The sequence below is a fragment of the Biomphalaria glabrata genome, chromosome 11 (assembly GCF_947242115.1).
Source record: "Biomphalaria glabrata chromosome 11, xgBioGlab47.1, whole genome shotgun sequence".
Lineage (NCBI taxonomy): Eukaryota > Metazoa > Mollusca > Gastropoda > Planorbidae > Biomphalaria > Biomphalaria glabrata.
Genome location: NC_074721.1, coordinates 2,358,346 through 2,379,582, shown reverse-complemented (window position 1 = coordinate 2,379,582; position 21,237 = coordinate 2,358,346). Strand labels below are relative to the sequence as shown.

At 32.7% G+C, this 21,237-nt stretch overlaps 1 protein-coding gene across 1 annotated transcript; it reads left to right on the top strand.

Annotated features, from left to right (window-relative positions):
• Window positions 1–42: 42 nt before the first annotated feature.
• On the top strand, window positions 43–20,271 carry LOC106070584 (activin receptor type-2A-like). Its single transcript, XM_056004050.1, has 9 exons — window positions 43–272; window positions 5,526–5,656; window positions 6,364–6,595; window positions 9,933–10,340; window positions 11,508–11,683; window positions 12,077–12,339; window positions 12,766–12,901; window positions 13,266–13,396; window positions 14,178–20,271. The coding sequence occupies exons 2-9, from the start codon at window positions 5,590–5,592 to the stop codon at window positions 14,454–14,456; spliced, it is 1,692 nt and encodes a 563-aa protein (XP_055860025.1). The 5' UTR covers window positions 43–272; window positions 5,526–5,589; the 3' UTR covers window positions 14,457–20,271.
• Window positions 20,272–21,237: the final 966 nt, after the last annotated feature.

Sequence of the window (21,237 nt, the reverse complement as noted above, 5' to 3'; positions counted from 1 at the left end):
AGCGAATACTAACTAAGCGAATCATCCAATCCAATTTCACGACACATCTTGAAACAATAACATCCGGGACTTTTGTCAAGTTTTACGGCCATATTGTTCATTGCTACTAAATGTTTTTGGAATGCTATGTGTTGTAATAATTTTGTTTTGAAAAACAATTAGACTAGATTATACTAAACTGAAGATGCATTTCGCCCCCATTACATTTCATTGTCTTCTGATGTTTGGGCTGCTTTAATAGCAAGCACAAGGAAATCTACTCCCTAGAATAAGTTAGTGACTGATTTACACTAATTTACAGTATAATTATAATATTATTTATTTACACACATTCAGTGACATTCATTTCAATGATTCAATCATTGATGATTGATTTATCGTTATTTACTTTTCTTTTTCTTTTTTTTCAAAACATAGTCATTGAGTCTATTATAGATAGTGATAGTGTCTAGAGTAGACTAGACTAGATCTATATTAAATAATATAATTATCAGTATCTTTTAGTCTTGAGGAGTTGAGTGGATCTAGATCTAGAATCTAGAAAGAGATAAGAGTTAAGAGCTGCATCAACACTCAGCACACTGCATGGGAATGGAACCCATCTTCAGTTTTGATGACCTTACAAAGTGAAAGTTCGGGTTCGGTCCGTTTTAAGTTCGATCTCGAGCATGGACGGTTTGGTCAGTCTGGACCAAACCAAACTTTGGACAGATCGAAAGTTGAATTTAGTTAGGGTTCAGTTCGATGTTTAAGTTTAAATGTATAATTTAGATCTAGTAAGTAGTAGTTTCAAACTCAGATCTAGTCTAGACTACATCAGTACAAGATGGTAGATCTAGATCTAGTCCTAGAAATCTAGATTATTCTAGATTTAGTACATGTAATAAGGTTCAATTAATACTAAAGAAAATCATTTGTTAAATTAAACACTTGAGTCTTGAGCTTCAAGTGTTAGATCTAGATCTAAATCTACATAAAATAAAAAAGATAAAACAAATATTCAAACATTGCTAGTCTACTTCAAACATTAAAATTACAAATTGGACATGCAAGAAGTAGTAAAAAAGATCATTCTTTTATTTCTGCTAGTTGGACAAACTAGAGTTACCCTACGAAAAAAAGAGGGGGGGGGGAGAACAAGTAGTATTCACCCACATCAAAACAGCAGGGCTGGACCATTGTGACCAAGAAAGATCTCTTTTTTTATTTCTGCCTCACGTTTAGCGGCGAAAAAGGGGGGAGGGGAGAACAAGTAATCTACTCTTTATTCACCCGTCACTAAATAGCAGGGCTGGACTTAACCATTGTGGGGCCCTATGCGAAACGGAATTCACTGGGGAATTCACGGGTCCCACTTTGGGTAGGGATACGGATATAAGTGAAAATTAAGAGTTTATATTAAAAAATACATTCATCTTTGCATTTTATTCATTCTTTACTACATACAGAATTACTTTATGAGCCTTGCGTGTAGCGAAGTCATACAGTATATCATCAAAATTCTATTTCCTACATAGATCACGCTCAATAGCAAGAATTACCAAATGTTTCAATCTATCTACTGGAATTGTTGACCTCAAGTACTTCTTCATTACTTTGAGGCGTGAGAAGCTTCTTTCACCAGATTCCAAAATTATGGGATAATGCTGTTTTTTCTTTATTGCGCGTAGGATTGTCGTTTTCCATATTGAATGACACCCCAAAATGACCATTTTCGTCTATATTTTTCAGGAGATTTGTATGAATTTTTTAAAGATATTAATAATTTCCGGAGATTTCCAGGACTTCTTCGTATATTTTGCAATTTCAGGAGATTTACAGGAGCTCCTGGTAAATCGACAGGAGGCTGTGGGAAATCTGTTATAAGCATGGATGCAGGATTGCTGGCTAAATCAAAGTAAAAAAAAAAAGCTTGCCGGTAAACACCAGTCCGACTTTTTTTTTTCATTTGCATTAACGTTTTGGTCTTTTAAACTAAAAATTAATGTCGAATTCAAAGAAAGACAGGAAGTTACATTACTTAACTCTTAAAGTGCTGAGCTGTTTTACAATGAGTGCATAAAAAATGGAGGCTAAACTACCACACGCGCCTTAAGGGTTAAGTTATCAAAAACGTAAACAAAAGTAAGATCTAGAAACAAATCCATAAGGCCCTGGCTTGAGACGCCTAAGTTGGATCTAGTAAGTAGATCTAGCTCTAATTCTAATAAGTTTGATCTACCGGCATAAGAACTTATCTTCTTTAAAAAAAAATGAAACCAGACCTTCTGGCTAGATCTAGTCTAGAGATCTAGATCTATTTCTACGTTTTAAAATGATTTTATTATTATTTTTTATTTACCCGAAAATGCGAAATAAAATTTCAAATTACCGTAAATCATCGCCGTATTAATAATGATGGCTAATCCTGTAAATCCTAATGATAGATCTAGTCTAGCTATTTAGTGTAGATTTGAATAAGATTCTTAGATGATAGGATGATATCTTAATCTTATATCAATGAGTATTAAGTTTTAACTATTAGAATAGATCTAGATTCTAGATACTTTGTTAAAATCTTACAGTTACAATCTACCACTAGATCTAGGTCTAGTAAACTCTATTACTTGGTCAGAAGCAGCGTAGATCATATCAATTATCTTTTAGTAAAGTCTAGATTTCTAGATTACTCTAGATTGTAATTAAATCTAATAAAAAAAAACTTATATTTAAAAAAAGGCTTAACTAGTAGATGATTCTAGCTACTAGATTAGTATCTATTCTAGATTCTAGTGTTGAGTGTTGAGAACACAATCGTCATTCCAACTGCTACATATGCATGTGAGATGTGGAAGTCATCTGTCAGAATTGAGAAAAGACTAAATGTGGCTCAACAGAGATGGCTGAGACGGATTTTGGGAGTCAATTACACAGACCGGATCTCAAACAAGGAAATCCTATGCCGAACTGGGAGTCGAACACTTAGTGAGGTTGTGACTGAGCGTCGCATGAGGTTTGCGGGACATGTTCTACGCCAAAATGAATTACGCACACCAAGAGTTGCGATAACATGGAAGCCAAAATGAGGAAATGCAAACATGGACGTCCTCGTATTACCTGGCGACACACCTTCATGGAGGACCTCAGAACAGTGGACACCAGGTGGGAGGAGGCTTCAGACATTGCCAGTGACAGATCATTATGGAGACAGCTTGCCGCCCAATGCGCCGAAAGGCGCAGGAGGACCATAGTCTAAGTCTAGATTCTAGATATCTAACTTCAAGATCTTGAACTAAATCTAAATCTAGAGTATATAATTAATATAAATTATAATTTGGATCTAGGTCAAGTCTAGTTAACTAGTAGCTCTAGTGAGAGTCTAGTGACACTCTTTTCCTAGAAAAGTTGAAAGTCTAGACTTAGACTCAGTAGACTTAGACTCAGAGACATCTTGACTAATTCTAGATCTAGACAATCTAGTAAATCAGTCTAAGTTACTATTAGTTAGAAGATCCAGTTAACTAGATTTGATAAGATCCACTGACTATTCTGTTAGCCAATAAATATTTATAGATCTTTTATCTGAGATAGAGCTAACTTTTAACATAGTTGCTACAAAATTTGATTTATTCTAATATAGTAGTAGTAGGCCTATCAATGTGCATATTATATTAGAAAAGAAATGTTCAAACATACATTTAAATTTAAGTAGATTATAGTAATAGTAAATTTAAGTAAAAGCATAGAGTTAATAGTTTGTATTGAAAGATATATATATATATATAGCAGTAAATGATTTATTTATGTCGTGAAGTTCACAAGAGGCATCATGCTTGCAGGTTTTTTTGGGGTTGCCAATCCCCCCTTGCAGGCAAAACTGGGTTTTGTTGCTTGCATCTATGGTTATGAGTTATAAAATGGTTTAATTTAATAATCTATACACCTAGAATTAGCGCAGGCCCTATGAAAGGTTGTAGTGGCCTAAGGCCGGCCCTGCAAAATAGTGGCGTATGCTACGCCATCGGTCAACTAGTAGAATATAAAGAGAAAGATTACTTGTTTCCCCCTTTTTGTTTCTCTTGATCCTCGCTCTCTGTCACCGCGAAAATTAAGTGGGGTAACTCTAGTCCTAATTGCAGAAATAAAAGAGTTATCTTTTCATGATTTTATTGTTGTGTCCAGCATGGATGGGCCATGAAGAGAATTGTATATATATATATACATATATATATATATATATATATATATATATATATTCCTTTCTGCTTGAATTTTGTGGTGTAGGACACTCTTCTGTTTTTCACTTTCTCATCCTTTGTCCCTAATGCTAATGACAGGGCTCTCTTGGTAGGCTTTTCCCATGAGGCGAATATAGGTACATTGATGAACATGTCCTGGTTTTGCATGTTTTATAGGCCTTAAGTACTACCTATATATTTTCATTCCTATTAATCAGATAGCACAGACGTAAATCATTATTTAAGAGAAATAAACAATTTGGAAAAAATACTGTAATGACAATTTTGTAATATTGAATTGTAAAAAAAACCCCATAGAAATCATTATCACCTTACGAAAGAAAAGAAAGGAAATGATATTGTTTTAATATTTGGGGAGAGCACAGAAATAGTTCAAAGCTTTAAGTACCTTGGATCTGTGTTAGACAATAGATTAAATTTTATTGCAAACACAGATTACAACAATTCAAAAAGGGCAACAAAAATTATGGCTACTAAGAAAAATGTTCTTCTTTAATGTTAGTGAAAAAATATTGTCATGTTTTACCATGGTCACATCTGCATTACTTAAGCTTCAACATTATTACCTGGTATGGCAATCTGAATATAAAAAATAAAACAACAAACAAACCGCTCTTGGATCCCTATTTGAGAAAAACATTGCTAAGAAATCTATAAAAATTGTTAAGCATAAAAAAAATCACCCTCTACTTCATGATTTGAACATTTTACCGTCATAAAGAAGATATAAGGCACTGATCACAGAAACAAATCGAAAAGAGCCAGATAGATACATCCCACTGTTGTACTTACCTCATTGGGTTACTTTGCAGGGAGATCTCAATTCTAGAATACAATTCTGCTTATAAATTCAAATCTTCATTCATTGTCCATTAAGTTGGCGGCATGATCATAAAGTTGGATGTTTACTTTACAAAGTTTTTATTTTGTGTTTGGCCATGGTCTCTTTACTTTTGGCACGTTCAGTTTTAAAAAAGTAGATGGCTCCCTTTACTTTTCATTATCCTTTAAGGGTTGTCAGTCATATCATACATAAACCTTTCACCTTAATACTATACTGAAGATAGTTGCGAACATGCCCATATAAGAAAACACACTTTAGGTCTTAATCTAGTTGTCACTCAGCCTATATGCTCCTTTTTTTGTTTATAGTCTAAATTCACCTGTCTTCTATTGTAGAAATCTGCTCTTTTTTTTTTTTCTTTTTGTTTAAATTCCAGTTATTACTAGTACTGGTAGTTGTATTATCTATATTTTGATATTTTACTATATTTTTTTTTAATGTAGATTTTTGAAAGCAGAGAGCTCCTTTTTCACAGAAAGATTCTAAATTCTTACATGCCTTGAGAAGATGTGGTTTATTCAACTGAATTGGCTTAAACTTCTAGCATTTAGTGCTCTGATTATTGTTTTATGTGGTAAGTAAAAGTAATAATCATGAAGTGGTTTTATCTAAAAATAACTTGAAGGATTTTAATGAGCCTTATGACCACTTTAATTTTAGCATTTTCTGATTTTTTAGTCCTTCATAAATTGCATTTATTATAGGATTATGGTATTCAGAAGGTCTTTGTGACTTGCGCTTCAAAACCTCACTGTGGAAATGGTCGTTAAGAGATGTTTAGGCCAGTAGGGAAGCAAAAAAGAACCCTTGTTGGGGTGCCTTATGACTATTTATGGCAGACACCTATATTACTGACTTGGTACAGAGAAGGACTATGGGAGAGCCCTGTGTGCCAGTGTCTGGGCTTAGGGCTTGCACATTAAGAGCAAGTGGCTTCCCTATCCTGGCTTGAATCAGACTTAGGCAAGATTATGACAGTCAAAAAAGAATATATGAGACACAGTTTCTCTTTCGTTAATAACAAAATGTGAAATACACAGTGATGTCAGAATTATACAAGTCCTCCAGATTGTTAGAAGAAAAATGTAATGCTTTAAATATTGAACTAAAAAGAGATGTTAAGAAGAAATGGGGAAATATTCATATTGCGCTAAAGTTTGCTTTTTATGGATAATTTTGACCAATATATAGACTTAGTGGTATTACTGCTAACCTTCCTTTTTTAAATGCTACCTTTGGCAAAAAGTGAAAAAAAAATAAAAAATTTGTCAATCATTTCAGAGAGTAAAGTTCATAAAGGAACATCAAAATGTGAGAAAATGGATTGTACCCAGGGCAAAAATTGTGTCAGCTCGATAGAGGTCTGCACCAATCTGACAGCTGAGTCACAGGGACAAAAAATTTCACTGGACGAACCACACAATCACATGCTCTGTTTTGCTTCTTGGATGACTCCTAACGGTTCCTATGAACCAGTGATGGTAAAAAAAGGCTGCTGGATGAATGATGAGGTGTGAGTAAATTAGTCTTTGAAGTTTTTCTTATACTTTATTGTCTTAACTTTACGGAGCAGGGAATCTTGAAGGTAACAAAATAGCCTTTAGTAAGTACTCCATTAGCTTTGTGTACAATTGTTAAAAGATTACTACTATATATATAAACTTTCTGTTAAAAAAAGGTCAATATTCATTGTAAAAATTATTCCTTACAATTCCTTACAATTTATATGGCGGAAAACAGATTGAGCTCTCAACATTCTACTTTAAGGACCATTTTTTTGACCAATTTCAAAATTACTTTTATTGACATATTATATATCAAATTTATTGCCCAAGAATAGAGGAATTCAAAAAAAAATAAAATCAGAAGCAACAGACAATTATTTAACTTGAAAAAATGAGGTCAAACACACTTACCCCTAATAATGAAAAATTCATCACTCACAGAAGATATGTCCCATAATCCATGAATTTCACAAATTCACAATATTATTTATAGAAAAATATATCCCAAAGTAAAGTATATTTATAGAACATTTGAAAAAAATATAAAAACAAGTTTTTTAAGTCATTTATGCAAATTAATTGAGCCACCCCAGACCCCACCCCCTCCGTAAAAAAAATTAGGTTGCAAATTATACTTTATCATTATCCTAAATAACAAAAACATAATCAGTTTAGACATATTATGTATCAATTTTAATGCCCAAGAAGAGAGGAATCCAAAAAAAGTAAATTCATTATCATCAGACAAGTACTTAACATAAAAAAATGAGGTCAAACACACTTACCCCTAATAATGAAAAATCCATAATTCACAGAAGATATGTCCAATAATCCATGAATTTCACAAATTCACAATATTATTTGCTTAAAACTATGTCACAAAGTAAAGTATATTTATATAACATTTGAAAAAAAAAAAACAACCTTAAAAAGTATTTATAATTAATAAATAAGCCTACTCTTCGGCCCACCCTACCAATAAAAAGTCTTTTTTTTTCTCTTATCTTCATGTTTTAACATGATACTATTTATATCAATTTTAGATAAAAGTTATAGATATGTATAATTTTAGACTAGAAAAGATCTAATATTAAATGAAATATTATCAAGATTTAGATCTATTCTAGTTCTTGATCACTTTTTAGATCTAGGTCTAGAGTACTCTACTTAGAGTTAGACCTAATAAAGCTTAACTTGCATGGTGCATGATCTATCTATTGACTATTCTGTTTACTATCTCAAATAATCTCAATCTTTGTATCTGTAGTAACTGTTGCTGAGAAAAGAAATAAAAACAACTTTTATAATTTGGTTAATATGTGTTTGTTGTTATTTTTAACTATGTCACTATGTCGTCTATGTCTATTGAATCTCTTCTACTCTTGTTTATAATTGACTAGATCTAGATTTTTTCCACTTTAACTTTAAGTAATTTAAGATGTAGATCTAGAGATCAGATCTAATTTAACCCTACTGAGTTTATAAGATCCTATGAATTAGATTTAGATATATAAAATCTTAGATCTAATTTACATTTAGATTCCTAGATCCACACGTGTACATCGCTAATTGACTATCTACTAGTAGTACTAGTTACTAGATCTAGATCTAGAAATGACTAGATCTAGATAGTAGATTTAGATCTCAGATTTTTTTCCATGTTAAAATCTAGTCTTAAGTCTTACTATGAATTATATTTAGACGTAGATATAAGGCATTATATAGATCTAAGACCTAGAGTCTACATTTAGACTTAGACTAGATCACTAGGGTCTTGATCCACGTGTGTACATCGCTACTTGACTATCTACTAGAAATGACTATATATAAATATAGATCTAAATTATTCTAAATCATCTAGTTCTAGGTCTAGATCTAATCTATCCTGATAAGAGAATTTAGATCTAGATCAGTAAATATTTAAATAATTTCACGCTTATTAACTCTAATGACTAGATCTAGACTAATCTAATCTCAGAGTCTAAGTCCAGTGACCTAGATCTAGTCCTAGACCTAGAGATCGATCTATGTCTAACTAATCTAAAAGCATTTCGCTAGATTGATTTTAAAATATGGTTAAGATCTAGTCTTTATAGATCTAGATCTGTAGAAACTATTATAGAAACAAAAGATAGATTAATTTAGATCTAAAATCTAAGTTCAAAATGTGCCCCCCCCCCCTCGCGCTGAAACATCGCATTGCCGGGCCGATTTTATGACGCATGCAATGCACCAATATTAAAGTAAAATAATTGCTGTAGTAGTCGATATTAATTTAAAAATTATAGGTTTTTAGCTTTTACAGACTAAGATCTCAATTCAGAGGTGCGCCTTCAGGTTGACTAAGTCAAAACGTGTGTTTGTTTTTATCGCGCGCGCCTGGCTAAAGATAGATACCCGTGTTCCCGTCCTTGAAGTTAATTATTGAAGAAAACGACATCCTATTATTAAAGCAGAATAATTAACTAAGCAGTTGATATTATGAACTGAATTATCTGTAATAGATTCTGTCTATAATTACCTTTGCTAGAATTATCGCTTCGAATATTTCTGAGCGAATGACAAAAAAAAAAAGCACTTTGAACGGGAGGTCATGAAGTCAATTCCGGCGACCTCCATTCTGATTGGTGTTAAAAAAAACGAGATTTTATAAATATTTTTTTATTTTAAATAACCAAAAAATAAAAAAAATAATTAATTATGATGATAGAAATACAAAAATAAGGGTTTTGAAACGAAAATCGGCAAAATGTAATTTATATTAAAAAAAAAATGTACACATTGTTTGGCGACATCACAACTTCAAAAATTGCATCGAGGCTATTTTTTTTCAAATTTAAGACAAAAGAAGCATTTTATTTACTTTTTTTTTTCTTTATGGTGTATAACAATCATTTTTAAATACTAAGTATGTATTTTATACATGAGTTATATTTCTAAAATATGTTTCTTACCTTTTGAAATGGGATCACATAAATCCAGAAGTAAATGTTGTCTGTCTTTTTGGCAATACTTCATGATATTCACAAATGCACAAATTCCATATAAAAACGAATTTCAAAAAAATTTTGCTAATGAAGCTTCCAGAAACATAGATCTATCCATCAGTAAAAGCAAATATACCACAGATGGTCTATATTCAGAGATAATGAATATTGAACTCGAAAAATGCATTTTCAATAGAGAATCTGTTTTCCGCCATATACATTTATTTATAAAAAAAATAATACATTTCATTCATAGGCTTTGATTTGGAAATTAGGTTTTATGTATGTATTATTATCTATAAATAAAATATTTTCTTGTGATGTGATCCCTAAATTTGGTATATTTGTTCAATTCCAGTTGCATCGGCCAGACAGAATGCTTAGAAGAACGTTTTAGTTCGCCCATTTTTTTTTGTTGCTGTGATGGAGATCTTTGCAACAGAGAATTTCACCATCGCCCTAAGGAGAACAAAGAACGCAAAAAATCTGTATTGGTGGAACCAGGCTACACTAAGCAGGTTCCTGAGCAGCAGCTTATCAAAACCATTCTATACTCAATAGTTCCTATTTTAGGAGTTTTCTTATTGGTGGTCACCATATTTTTCATGTGGCGTCGTCATCAAAGGCACGTGGGTCACACACAGTTGCCAACTGTGGACCCCAGTCTGGCACCAACGCCATCTCAGTCTTCACTTAACCTTCAGCTTCTGGAACTCAAAGCTAAAGGTCGATATGGCTCAGTGTGGAAAGCACAGCTGCCTGATCAGTAAGTTTTGCTTTTTTGTGCATTTACAATCTTTATTCTTTATTTAAAAACTAAAATAGTCAATAAATTATCCACAAATTTTGCCAGTGTTATGATGGGAGCGAACCTTTTTCTGTTAAAATGGCAAACTGTTGGGGGAAAAAAACAATATACTAAGATCTATTTTGACTGATTTAGCAGTGTTACTTTGCTTTGCTTCATGCTGCCATTTACATTTATATCCTTTACAAAATAAAGAAAAAATAATATAAAATGATGCTAATGGCTATGAAACCTGAAATCTAAATGCTAATTGAATACGAGTCATTTTTTGTGTGATCATTAACTATAGAACACATTGTCACCACTGGACTTATACAAAAAAATGTTTCATGTTGACTCAGTTCAGTTTCTGTTTTATCCTTTTTCACCAGTCTTATGTGATGTAATAATAGTTTGAACAGTGAAACATTCTGAAAACTGATATACTATTAATAGTGATTGTATCAACTAATTTTTATTTTGTAGCTGTGTTTTTTTTTAAAGCTTCCACATTTTTATTATAATCTTTTCAACTCAACTTGTAATCCACATCATCCTTTCTACCCAGCCTCTGTAATTCATTCAGAAATGTCTAGTGTCTTGCACTGTGGTGCTCCTCACTCTTGTTTACAGTGTTTTTTTTTTCCCTTGTACTTTGTGAATTGTTTATTCGACTTAGAGAAACTTGTTTTAAAAATGGGTTTAATTCTATTCCTTGGCTGACTTTTACTTCCTATGAACTAGAGATTCAGGCTTTTAGACCAAAAGACATGTTAAACACCGTCCTTACAACTTTATATTTTTGTACTCACCTAGTAAGATGCCTTAGTTTAATTATTACCTGCCAACCCATAAAAGTTTAGGATGATGTTTTTTTTTTATATATAAAAAATTGAAATTTCTATATTTGTGCTGTTGTTTTTTTTTTTTCACCCAAAACAAATAGGTTAACATTGAGAATGTTTGAAAAAAGAAAATGACTTATTTATAAATGTATAAGCATTTTGATTAAATTTTTTCCCCACAAACCCATTTACTTATGACATGGTTAAAAAGTTTGAAAAGGTAATCCTTTGAATGGCTCAAGAATATTTTCCTAGCATAGACTTTGTTTAATCTGATTGTGGTTTTATTTTGTATCACTAGGTATGTAGCTGTCAAAATTTTCCCACTTCAAGATAAACAGTCATGGATGTCAGAGATTGACATTTACAATCTACCTCACATGAAACAGGAAAATATTCTTCATTTTATTGGATCAGAAAGAAGGGAGGATACTCTAAACACAGAACTTTGGCTTGTCACAGAGTTTCATGAGAAAGGTACTGCTCAAATCGTCTTGATGTGTTCTGGGAATGCATAAGTTGACTGTTTTCCAATTAATTATGACCTTAGATTTCATTGTTAGGAGGGTATCCAGTAAAATTACTGAATTCTTTGATAGTCAGCATGCTGGTGAAGCTGTTAATCATGATAGGTAAAGGAAATAAAACAAGTTAAATTTTCAGTGTTAATTTTAAAATGTTTATTCATGTTTGTGATTATGTAAAGTTTCTGCTGCCTCATTCAAATCTAAAGAGTACTGCTAAAGTAATAAGTAATGCATCTAATCAACATTTCAGCTATAGAGCATTAATTTACACATGAACGTCTTCACTTGTTTTGTAACCTGTACATTTCAGATATGCTTGATTCATTCATTCGTTTCTTTTCAGGATCTCTGTGTGACTACCTCAAGGCCAACACAGTGACATGGGCTCAGCTGTGCCACATTGGTCAGACCATGACCAGAGGCCTTGCGTACCTACATGATGAGATTCCGTCTCCTATACACTCCCAGGCCAAGCCTGCCGTTGCCCACAGAGATTTCAAGAGTAAGAACGTCCTTCTGAAGCAGGACCTGACAGCCTGCATTGCTGACTTTGGGCTAGCTTTGAAGTTTGAGCCTGGGAAAGGATTTAATGAAACACATCCACAGGTACGTAGACCTGTGCCATACATTATTTCTAGAAAATCAAAACTGCACTATCATTTCTCTCTCTCTACCTCTAAAGAATTGTATTTAAAAAATCAAAACTTTTTATTGTAGATAGCTAATAAAACAAAGTTGTCAAGACCTAATTCTTGCTGTGAAATTGTTTTGTACTCAGAATTGATTTTTTTTTCTTTCTTTGCTGTGAAACCATATATATATTCTTTTCGAATCCTTTCGAATCTTAGATTTAATTGGGTTTTTTTTTAGGAGAATTTTTTCTCTTTTTTTATTGTGTATTTACAATCCTTAGTTAATCAGCTGAAGCAGTAGCTTTTCACATCTAAAAATATATCCTTTTATATTATCTTATAAATTACATAATACATTTCTGATGTTACCATTGTTAAATGAGTTATTTTATGATTTCAGGTTGGCACACGACGCTATATGGCACCTGAGGTCCTGGAGGGAGCCATTTGTTTCAACAGGGACTCGTTTCTTAGAATTGACATGTATGCCTGTGGATTGGTTATTTGGGAACTTATGACTCGTTGCACTGGTGATGGTATGTCTTATCATAATCTTAGACTTGGGTACGAGTTGTGAGATTGAGAATAGCTAATAGAAAAAAACAACAACAAATTTTTTAAAACCATTTTCAAATTATTCTTCCAACAAAATCGGGAAGAAAAAAAATTGATATAAGAATAAGTTAATGTAATGAAGTTCAAATTTCGATGCTCAAAAAGAACATGCAAAGCATATTTTGGGGATGTCACTATAGATTGAAGATTGCAAACACAATGAAAATACACAATCCTAGAAGTGATATTCAGTACTTGTTTTTTTTTTTTTTTTTTTTTTGTGTTTTCCTTTACTAACTATGAATTCATTGTATCTAAACATTGCAAAAAATACTACTATTTCAGGTCCTGTGAAGGAGTATCATCTTCCATTTGAGGCAGAAGTTGGTCTTCAGCCAACTCTAGAGGAGATGCAGACTTTGGTGGTCACTCAGAAAGTAAGACCAGCCATAAACCCTTCTTGGGAGAAGCATCCAGTGAGTCTTACTTCAAACTTTCTCATTTACTTTGTATAGTATTTCTAAGCTTATTTGTGTGTGTTCAATAATGCACCATCCAAATGTTAACATTTAACCCCCGAGACAAATTCAGTGTCTTCAAAATAAAGCTTCTTTATATAAAATCATAACTGATCAATTAGTCCAACCAGCAGGTTAGATTTTTCAAACATACTATTTTGTGTTGTTGTCATCATGAGATATTATGCAGATGTTTGTCAGCAAACAAGAAACACTGTTGCTGCATGTGACTCTATTCAGTGATAAGGAAATTTATAAAGTTGTTTAAAATGACCTAGAACTGCATCATATAAAACAATACATCTTTTTAAAAAAACCCTAACCCTAACCCTATTTACATTAGATTTTTACCAAATTATTAAATTTTACTACCTTTACTATTTTAACTGTGAATAGACCTTGATTTTAATGATTTAACTGTGTGGAATTTGGCCCTTGTTATGTGGAGAGAGAGTGGTTCTTGAGGCAGTACAGACACGACATGGCCTAAATTGTGCTGATTTGCCTAAAATAAAAAATCAAATCAAATCAATCTTTTTAAAAATAAAGGAAATTAATCCCATTCAATGTTAGAAAAATTTATTTGATCTGATGCTTATTTTTAATGACATCAGAATAGAATCTATGCATGCATCTTACACAGCAAAGAGGTAGCCTGTATCTTTCAATTCAATGCATTTTTTGGTCTTGTCCATTATTAAATATTTCTGTGTGCTTAAAAAATGTTTTGTTGTTGCAGGGACTGTCAAAACTAATTTCAACTGTTGAAGAATGCTGGGATCAGGATGCAGAGGCCCGCTTGTCAGCAGGCTGTGTGCTAGAGCGCCTGGGCCAGCTCTCCCGCAATGTCAACTCTGGTAGTGAGGGGCAACTCATTGACCAGTTACTTTCATCAACACCGCTGGTATCCCATCAGCCCCAGCACATGTACACCTCTTCCTACGTGCCTAATACTGCTGTCATAGACATGGGCAGGGACTCCATGCTCACCTCAGACTCTTATTTGAATTCATGCTAAGACATCTTTCTCTTCGTCTTGGTGTAATTCAAAATAAACTAGGCACAGACTGGAGTTTCAGTGTTCTCAGGATACTAACCAGCTGATCCATTGGGAGGACAACGGATCGCTGGACATGAGGGTGTGTGTGCTTTTTGTGTTTTAGTTTCAATTTTGAAAAGAAAGAACAACCTGATCACATGAGCTGTGTCCATTGTTTGGTTACCATTGACATCAGCTGTGTCCATTAATTGTTGGCCAGTGGCATCGGCTGGGTTCATCGTTTGTTACATCAGCAGTTTCTGTTGTGACCTCTTCAACAGCAAGGAGGAGGGCTGCTAGATCAAAGCGCTGGTGTATACATTGACTAGTTTATCTCGGTTAATCAGAATTTCTTTGTATTTTCAGCATTAAAGGTCTTAATGGTAGATGTGGTCTCTCTAGACCTTGGCAATAAGTTAGGTTGATTATACTGGAGTTGAACATGCTGTAGCATGAGTCGCTGTGATGGTACTCAGATAGAAACCTAACGGCGGTTGGCTATTATAGAGATATTTTTGCAAGTTAACATTGGATGTGGAAACACTTTCCATTTTGTGGTTTGGGTATGGATACCACAGTAGCACCATTGTACCTCAGATTAATAGCAAGTGACAACTGACTACAATTGTTCATGGGACTGATGATATATTTATGCCATACTTATGTAAAGTTTACAGCTAAATATTTCTCTTCTTGAAGCATTACTTCGGATTAAAACTGATAGTGGATTTGGAATTGATAGCTTTCATTTAGGTGATTTTCTCAACAGTGTGGACTTAAATATTCTACAAAATCTTGTTAGAAAAATGTTTTTTTTTTTTTTCATGACACTGTTAAAAACATGTTTCTCAACTAGTGATTTAATATGCACAATTATCTAATTCTATTATATAGTCTCAGGGTTTTCTATTTTATGTCTAGAATTTTTAAAATTTTTAAATCAGTTAATGACATTGACCACTGCAGCAGCTAAAGAGATAGTTACCTAACATTTGATGGTCACCTCAATGTTAAGTATTGGTCGGAGGGTGTGTTTTTTTTTTTTTTTATTTAACGTCATTTACAGCAAAGCTAGTTCTAAGCTTCAATTGAAAATTTTATTTGGTGAGTAATAAATCTTTACTCAAAATACAATTTTACAAATTAATAATTTGATAATTAATACATCCTTCACAACAAAATTTGATCTGTGTTGAATTTTTAATTAAATGACAGACCAGGGGTAGTAGATACTTAGAGTGGCTTGTAATGTGTCCTTGTTCTTGTGGAAAGTTCTTGTGTGAACTCTTGCCTTACTACATCATTCGACAGGCTGCTTTGGTCTCATATTCATACTGCTAGAAGTGGCAATAGTCTGGCGAGTGTGTCAGTGTTTACTGTAGCAGCTTCCAAATTTTGGTGAATTTTTTTTTTTTTTTTTAAACTTTTTTTTTAAGTGAGATTAGTTACAGGTGAGTTTCTTGTATGCTAAATATGTTGTAGCTTTGTTATGTAGTATATGCTTAGAAATAGATTATCACGAATCTTGTTTGTGATGTGATTTTTTTTTTTTGGAGACTTAACTTCAAAACATTTTTTTCACAAAAACTACAAGCTTGACCTCTTGTCACATATGGTTTACAGATGAAATTTTTAAAAAATAATTTTTATTTGTCCACAAAAGTATGGTTGTAAAGCAAGGACAGTTAACTCTTTTTCTCCAGAACAAAGCTCTTATCAGCCATTTTTGTATGCCATAGCTGATGCTTTAGAACTCTATTTTTTTTTATTATATTCCTGTACTTTTTAAAATTACTTACAACAATCTAGTATAGTTTTCACCATTTGGCCAGCACAACGTACAACTGCCTTTTTATTTTTCCCCAACTAATGCCAGGTACCCATTAGAACTAGGGTTAACTTAAAGACGCCCTAAAAATCCCAATTTTTTTAAAATTCCAGAATTTGAACCCTGGACCACCAGTTGGAAAGCCAAATGCTTTACCACTCAGCCACCGGGCCTCCTATAAATATGAATAAATATTGTGAAAATAATTTTTATTCAATCTGGATCATAAAATATTTCCTAGATCTAGAGCTAGTTGACTTGTCCACTGTGGGTAAGTTTTCATTTTTAATTTCTATAATTAGAATCACTTTTGGTCCTATAAACATTAATTTGTTTTATACCAAAGGGCATGCATTTCCCTTTTATTCTATACTAAATATATAACATTTTCCCATAACAAGCAAAATACATGTTATTGAAGTTTAACCATAACATGGTAGTGCATGATGAATGGGCCAAGTAAATAATTCTGTCGGAATGTGGAAACTAATTCTGGAGAGAAAGAGTTAAAGAGCTTGATTATTTCTGAATAGTTGATTCTCAAGTCGAATAACCTCTAGATGGAGTTTGATTGTGATATGTATGTGTGTGTATATATATATATGTATATACCAGTCTTTTAGCGTGCTTGTTGAACCTTTATTATAGATATTTATAGATTGTGTATACATAGTTATTATTGTGTGTACACACCAAGGTGAACGTGTTTAGTTAACACACCTGATGACATAGTTTCCGGTGACCAAATGATGCAACCTTATTAATGATAGCTGATATACAACTTACATACTTTTTTTTTTTACATTACAACAATAATTTCCTATGGTTTGTGAATTTGTGAAATTTATATATATTATAAATACATTTTTAAACATTTTGTTAATGTCTTTGTAAAACATTCATTGGTTTCTGTGAGAATGTTTTGTGCCCCTCTGAAAGTATAGACTCTTTTGCTTTATTTTTTCTTTCAAGGATTGTAATAAAAAAAATCTATTTAGTCAAATGACCAGTTACTATAAGTTTAAGGTGAACAAGTGTGTATATGAATTTGAAAGCACTGTATTAGTAAGCAATGCTTAATAACACATTTTAAGAGTAGCTGGTTATTGTTTTTATTAATATATAAGGAGGGAGGGGACATAATGGAGTATGAAACCGTTTCTCTTTTTATAAAATGTCAAATACTACCTCATTTGATGTGCATGCATTCATTTTGTGTTATCTTCAATTTTTGTTCTATAAGTGTTGATTTTTTAAAATTGGTATACTGTGTCAGAGGTAATTTAAAACAGAAAACTAATTGCACTTTTTGACTTAGTGGAGAGACTAATGGAATTGTGTATATCTTGTAGGAAATGTTGAATTTTGGTTCTGAGATCAAATAGTTCTTGAATATTTGTTTAGAATATTCTGTACATACCTTACCAGAGGACTGTCTCTGTGGTTGGGGAGGTCTACGTCCAAACATTTCCATTGGAATTTGAGGGCTCTTTCAAAACTTTTCTCATGAAAAACACACTAGCTTTTAACAGGAAAAATCTATTTTGCCACACATTTTTATCTCTTGTACACTAATGCATCCCTACACGTATACATTGTAATCAAAGCTTTTTAAATAATCATGTCAAGCACATTACAAGTAAGTATTTTTTTCAAAATCAGCACAAGAAAGTTAACACTACTAATAAAGTATGTTGGTTGCTAGTTAATAACTTTTTGTTACACATCTGTAATCGGCATTGTTTTGATTTATACGCCTCAGTTCACTCTTACTTGTCGAGTAATACGTTGTGATTCACATCTAGCATATTTACAGTATAGTATATAAATCTGTCTAAGCTACTTGTTGCGTATACCTCATTCTAGACTGCACCTTTGACATGTACACAATTTGTCCATGACGTAATAGTCAATTCTAGGGCTTCTTTGTTTGGGTCATAGTTCAGTGGTTTTTTTTAACTAAAGTGGAACTCTGACCCTGGTCATAGTTCAGTGTTTTTTTTTAACTAAAGTGGAACTCTGACCTCCTGCAGACACTCTCTAGTTTGTAAAAGTTACAAATCACCACCAACAGTTGGTCATACTCAGGAAATATTACAAAGTATCTGTCTGTGTGTTTGTTATAGCCAGCCCTATGTTGCCTACAGTTTGTTATATATGCATTAATTTATAGTAGTTCTCTATTCTTCCAGCTTGGCTGCGTACATAGTTGTCCTCATTGACTAGGTCTTGTTTTCTCTCTAGAAATACATTAGTCAGTAGTATGTTTGTGTTTGCTAGACTACTTTGACTGTAGTATCGACCATGCTCCAGAACCCTCCGTTGAGTTTGAAAAAAACAAAACTTTCTAAACCTCTTGATATGGTTCTGTCATTCTTGTCTATAGATAAACATTTTTGTTTTTGTTTTGCAAAACTGTAGTTCTTCTCCTACTTTTTAAAAGATCAGTCATCCAGAGAATAGCATTGAGGCCTCTCAATGTCTCATTAGAATCAAAATATTGGCATTCACAGCTGAATGAAACAGGGATTTAAGATTGTAGAGTCTGAAGTTATGTATCAATGTTCATAAATATCATACCTGGGGTATTAATTTAAGTGATAAAATCAACCATTATCTAGAAAAAAAAGTATTATATTTCAAGTCTAATATTTAAAAACTAGTTGTTTTTTTTTTGTTTTTTTTTTAGAACTTTTTTTTTGTTATGTGGCTTAATACATTAAAAAATAACTAGAATATTTCAGTTTTAATATTTTTCTAATAGAAAAGAACATTTTTCATATATATGTGGGACAGAAAAAGAATTGTGTAAAAGATTGATATATGAATAATCACAAACTTGAATGCAGTGTAAATATTTGAGTTACATATTCTCTGAGCTGTACATAGAACTTCTTAAAGCTTTGGTTCTAAGTTATGAGATTACAAATGTATTTCAGTTTCCAAAGGCAGTTGCTTTTTGGTTGAGAAAGGCCATGGAGTAGAGGGGAAAGATATTGCTGTTCTACTAGTAGTAGTCCTTTAAGTTGTCCGTTGTTTTGTGTTAGTATGTGACCAGTGTACATAGTTGCCATGTATTCATTAGAGTTATTTTAATCTTATATCTATAATAACAAGAGGCTGGAAGTTTCAGCCTAGGACTTGATGCATTGACTTTTGAACAAAATTAAATGTGTGTGGAAATCACTGGTTCAGGATGAATAGAATGGGATGTATGAAAGTGAATGATAGGTACTAAGTTTTCAGGTGATGATATTAACAAGCTTATTATTTTGTAAGGAGTCACCAGCAGGCAATGCTGAGGTATAATAGTTGTCAGGTTACAAATCCTACTTTGCTATTAGGTTACCAATCCTACTTAGTGATTTGAAGTGTCCCAATACATCTTCAACCTAAGTAAGTGTTATGTTAGTGAGAGTTTATTAATAGATTCCTGTATGATTAAGGCACTGATCAAAAGTTGAAGCATTGCTACTTCAATGTGTTAAAATATAGGTGGAAAAACATACTTCCAATTTAATATATTTTTGTCAATGTCTCGTAAGTTCTCAGGTAAATCTTCTGGTACATAGTTCAGTCATATGGCATAAATGTTCTCAGAAGTCTTAGTCTTTATAAAATAATAGTCCCATGGTAAAAGTATAGGCTTTTAGTTTCTATATGAAGCCTACCAACTAAAAGGGGAAACTAAAAGGATTCGGAACCATTGCCTTGTATTGATGTAAGGACAACAACATTAGGAAATAATTGATTTCATTGTAGCCTCGTTTGTTGGTTGCTTGTCAAAAAATTTAAGTGTTTACTTAATCTGTCCAGAGAAAATTTGTTTAGGTTTTAACTTAGTATGTTGGTTTAAATTATAATGGATTCTGTTTGTAGTGTGTTTGTTCATCATCAAATCATTCACATTGACTGTAAATGTTGTATTGAATACAAATAAAATATACTTGACCCCTGTACTTAAAACTTGTTTGTCTTATTGAACTCAGTGCTTCTGTGAGATTGTACTAGTGGATCACGTTTCACTGACATTAAAGGAAAGACATTGAACAAAGAGCTAGACCAGAGAGCTAGCTCTGGCCTGGGGGCGATTTGCGTAGTCTAAAAACAAACACAGCACTACCCTCATCTGTGTCACCACCAGGTTTATAACAATATATATATTTCTCCATGTAATTAAATTGAAATAAATGAAATTTTATCTTCCATTTGAATTGCATGCAAATTTATTTACTTATCTTTTTTTTATGTGGCATACTTATGAGACAATTGAAAAAAAAAACTAGGCGGGGCAATTTGACATAGGTATAGCTAAAACTTTACTGCGACAGAATGAGCTTGTTTTTGTTTCACTAGACCAGGAATTCTCTGGACAGTCTTTGCAAGATCATAACGAATGTCAATTTCTGCATCAAGTCTTTCCGAATTTAAGATGTAATAACTAACAGACTGGAAATGTATGTACAGCAATATATTAATATATATAATTGGATGTGGAAGAAAAGACGTAACTCTGTCAAATCAGGGTTTAATTGCTAACACTTGATCAAGATTTGTGTAACTGACATTGAAGAGAAGGCAATGCCTATTATTGAATGACAATAACAAGATTGCAACTTTCAATGGAAAAAGTCAAGTTTTACACAACAGAAAAGACCCCAAAAAATCATTTTCCATGGTTTTGGGCGACCCCTAGCAAAATATCATTCAACTCACGAGCCACAGGTTGAGAACTCCTGGACTAGAGTAACAAACTTGAGTCACTTTAATTAAGACAAAACTAAAAAGTAAAGTAGAAATAATACATAAAAGATTGAACCATAACTTACAAATACAAAAACACAACTTAATAAAATACTCAGACACAAAGATAAAGGCACATTTCTTATTCCATAAGCTAGGACTAATTCATACAAGTGTTACTTCTTCTTA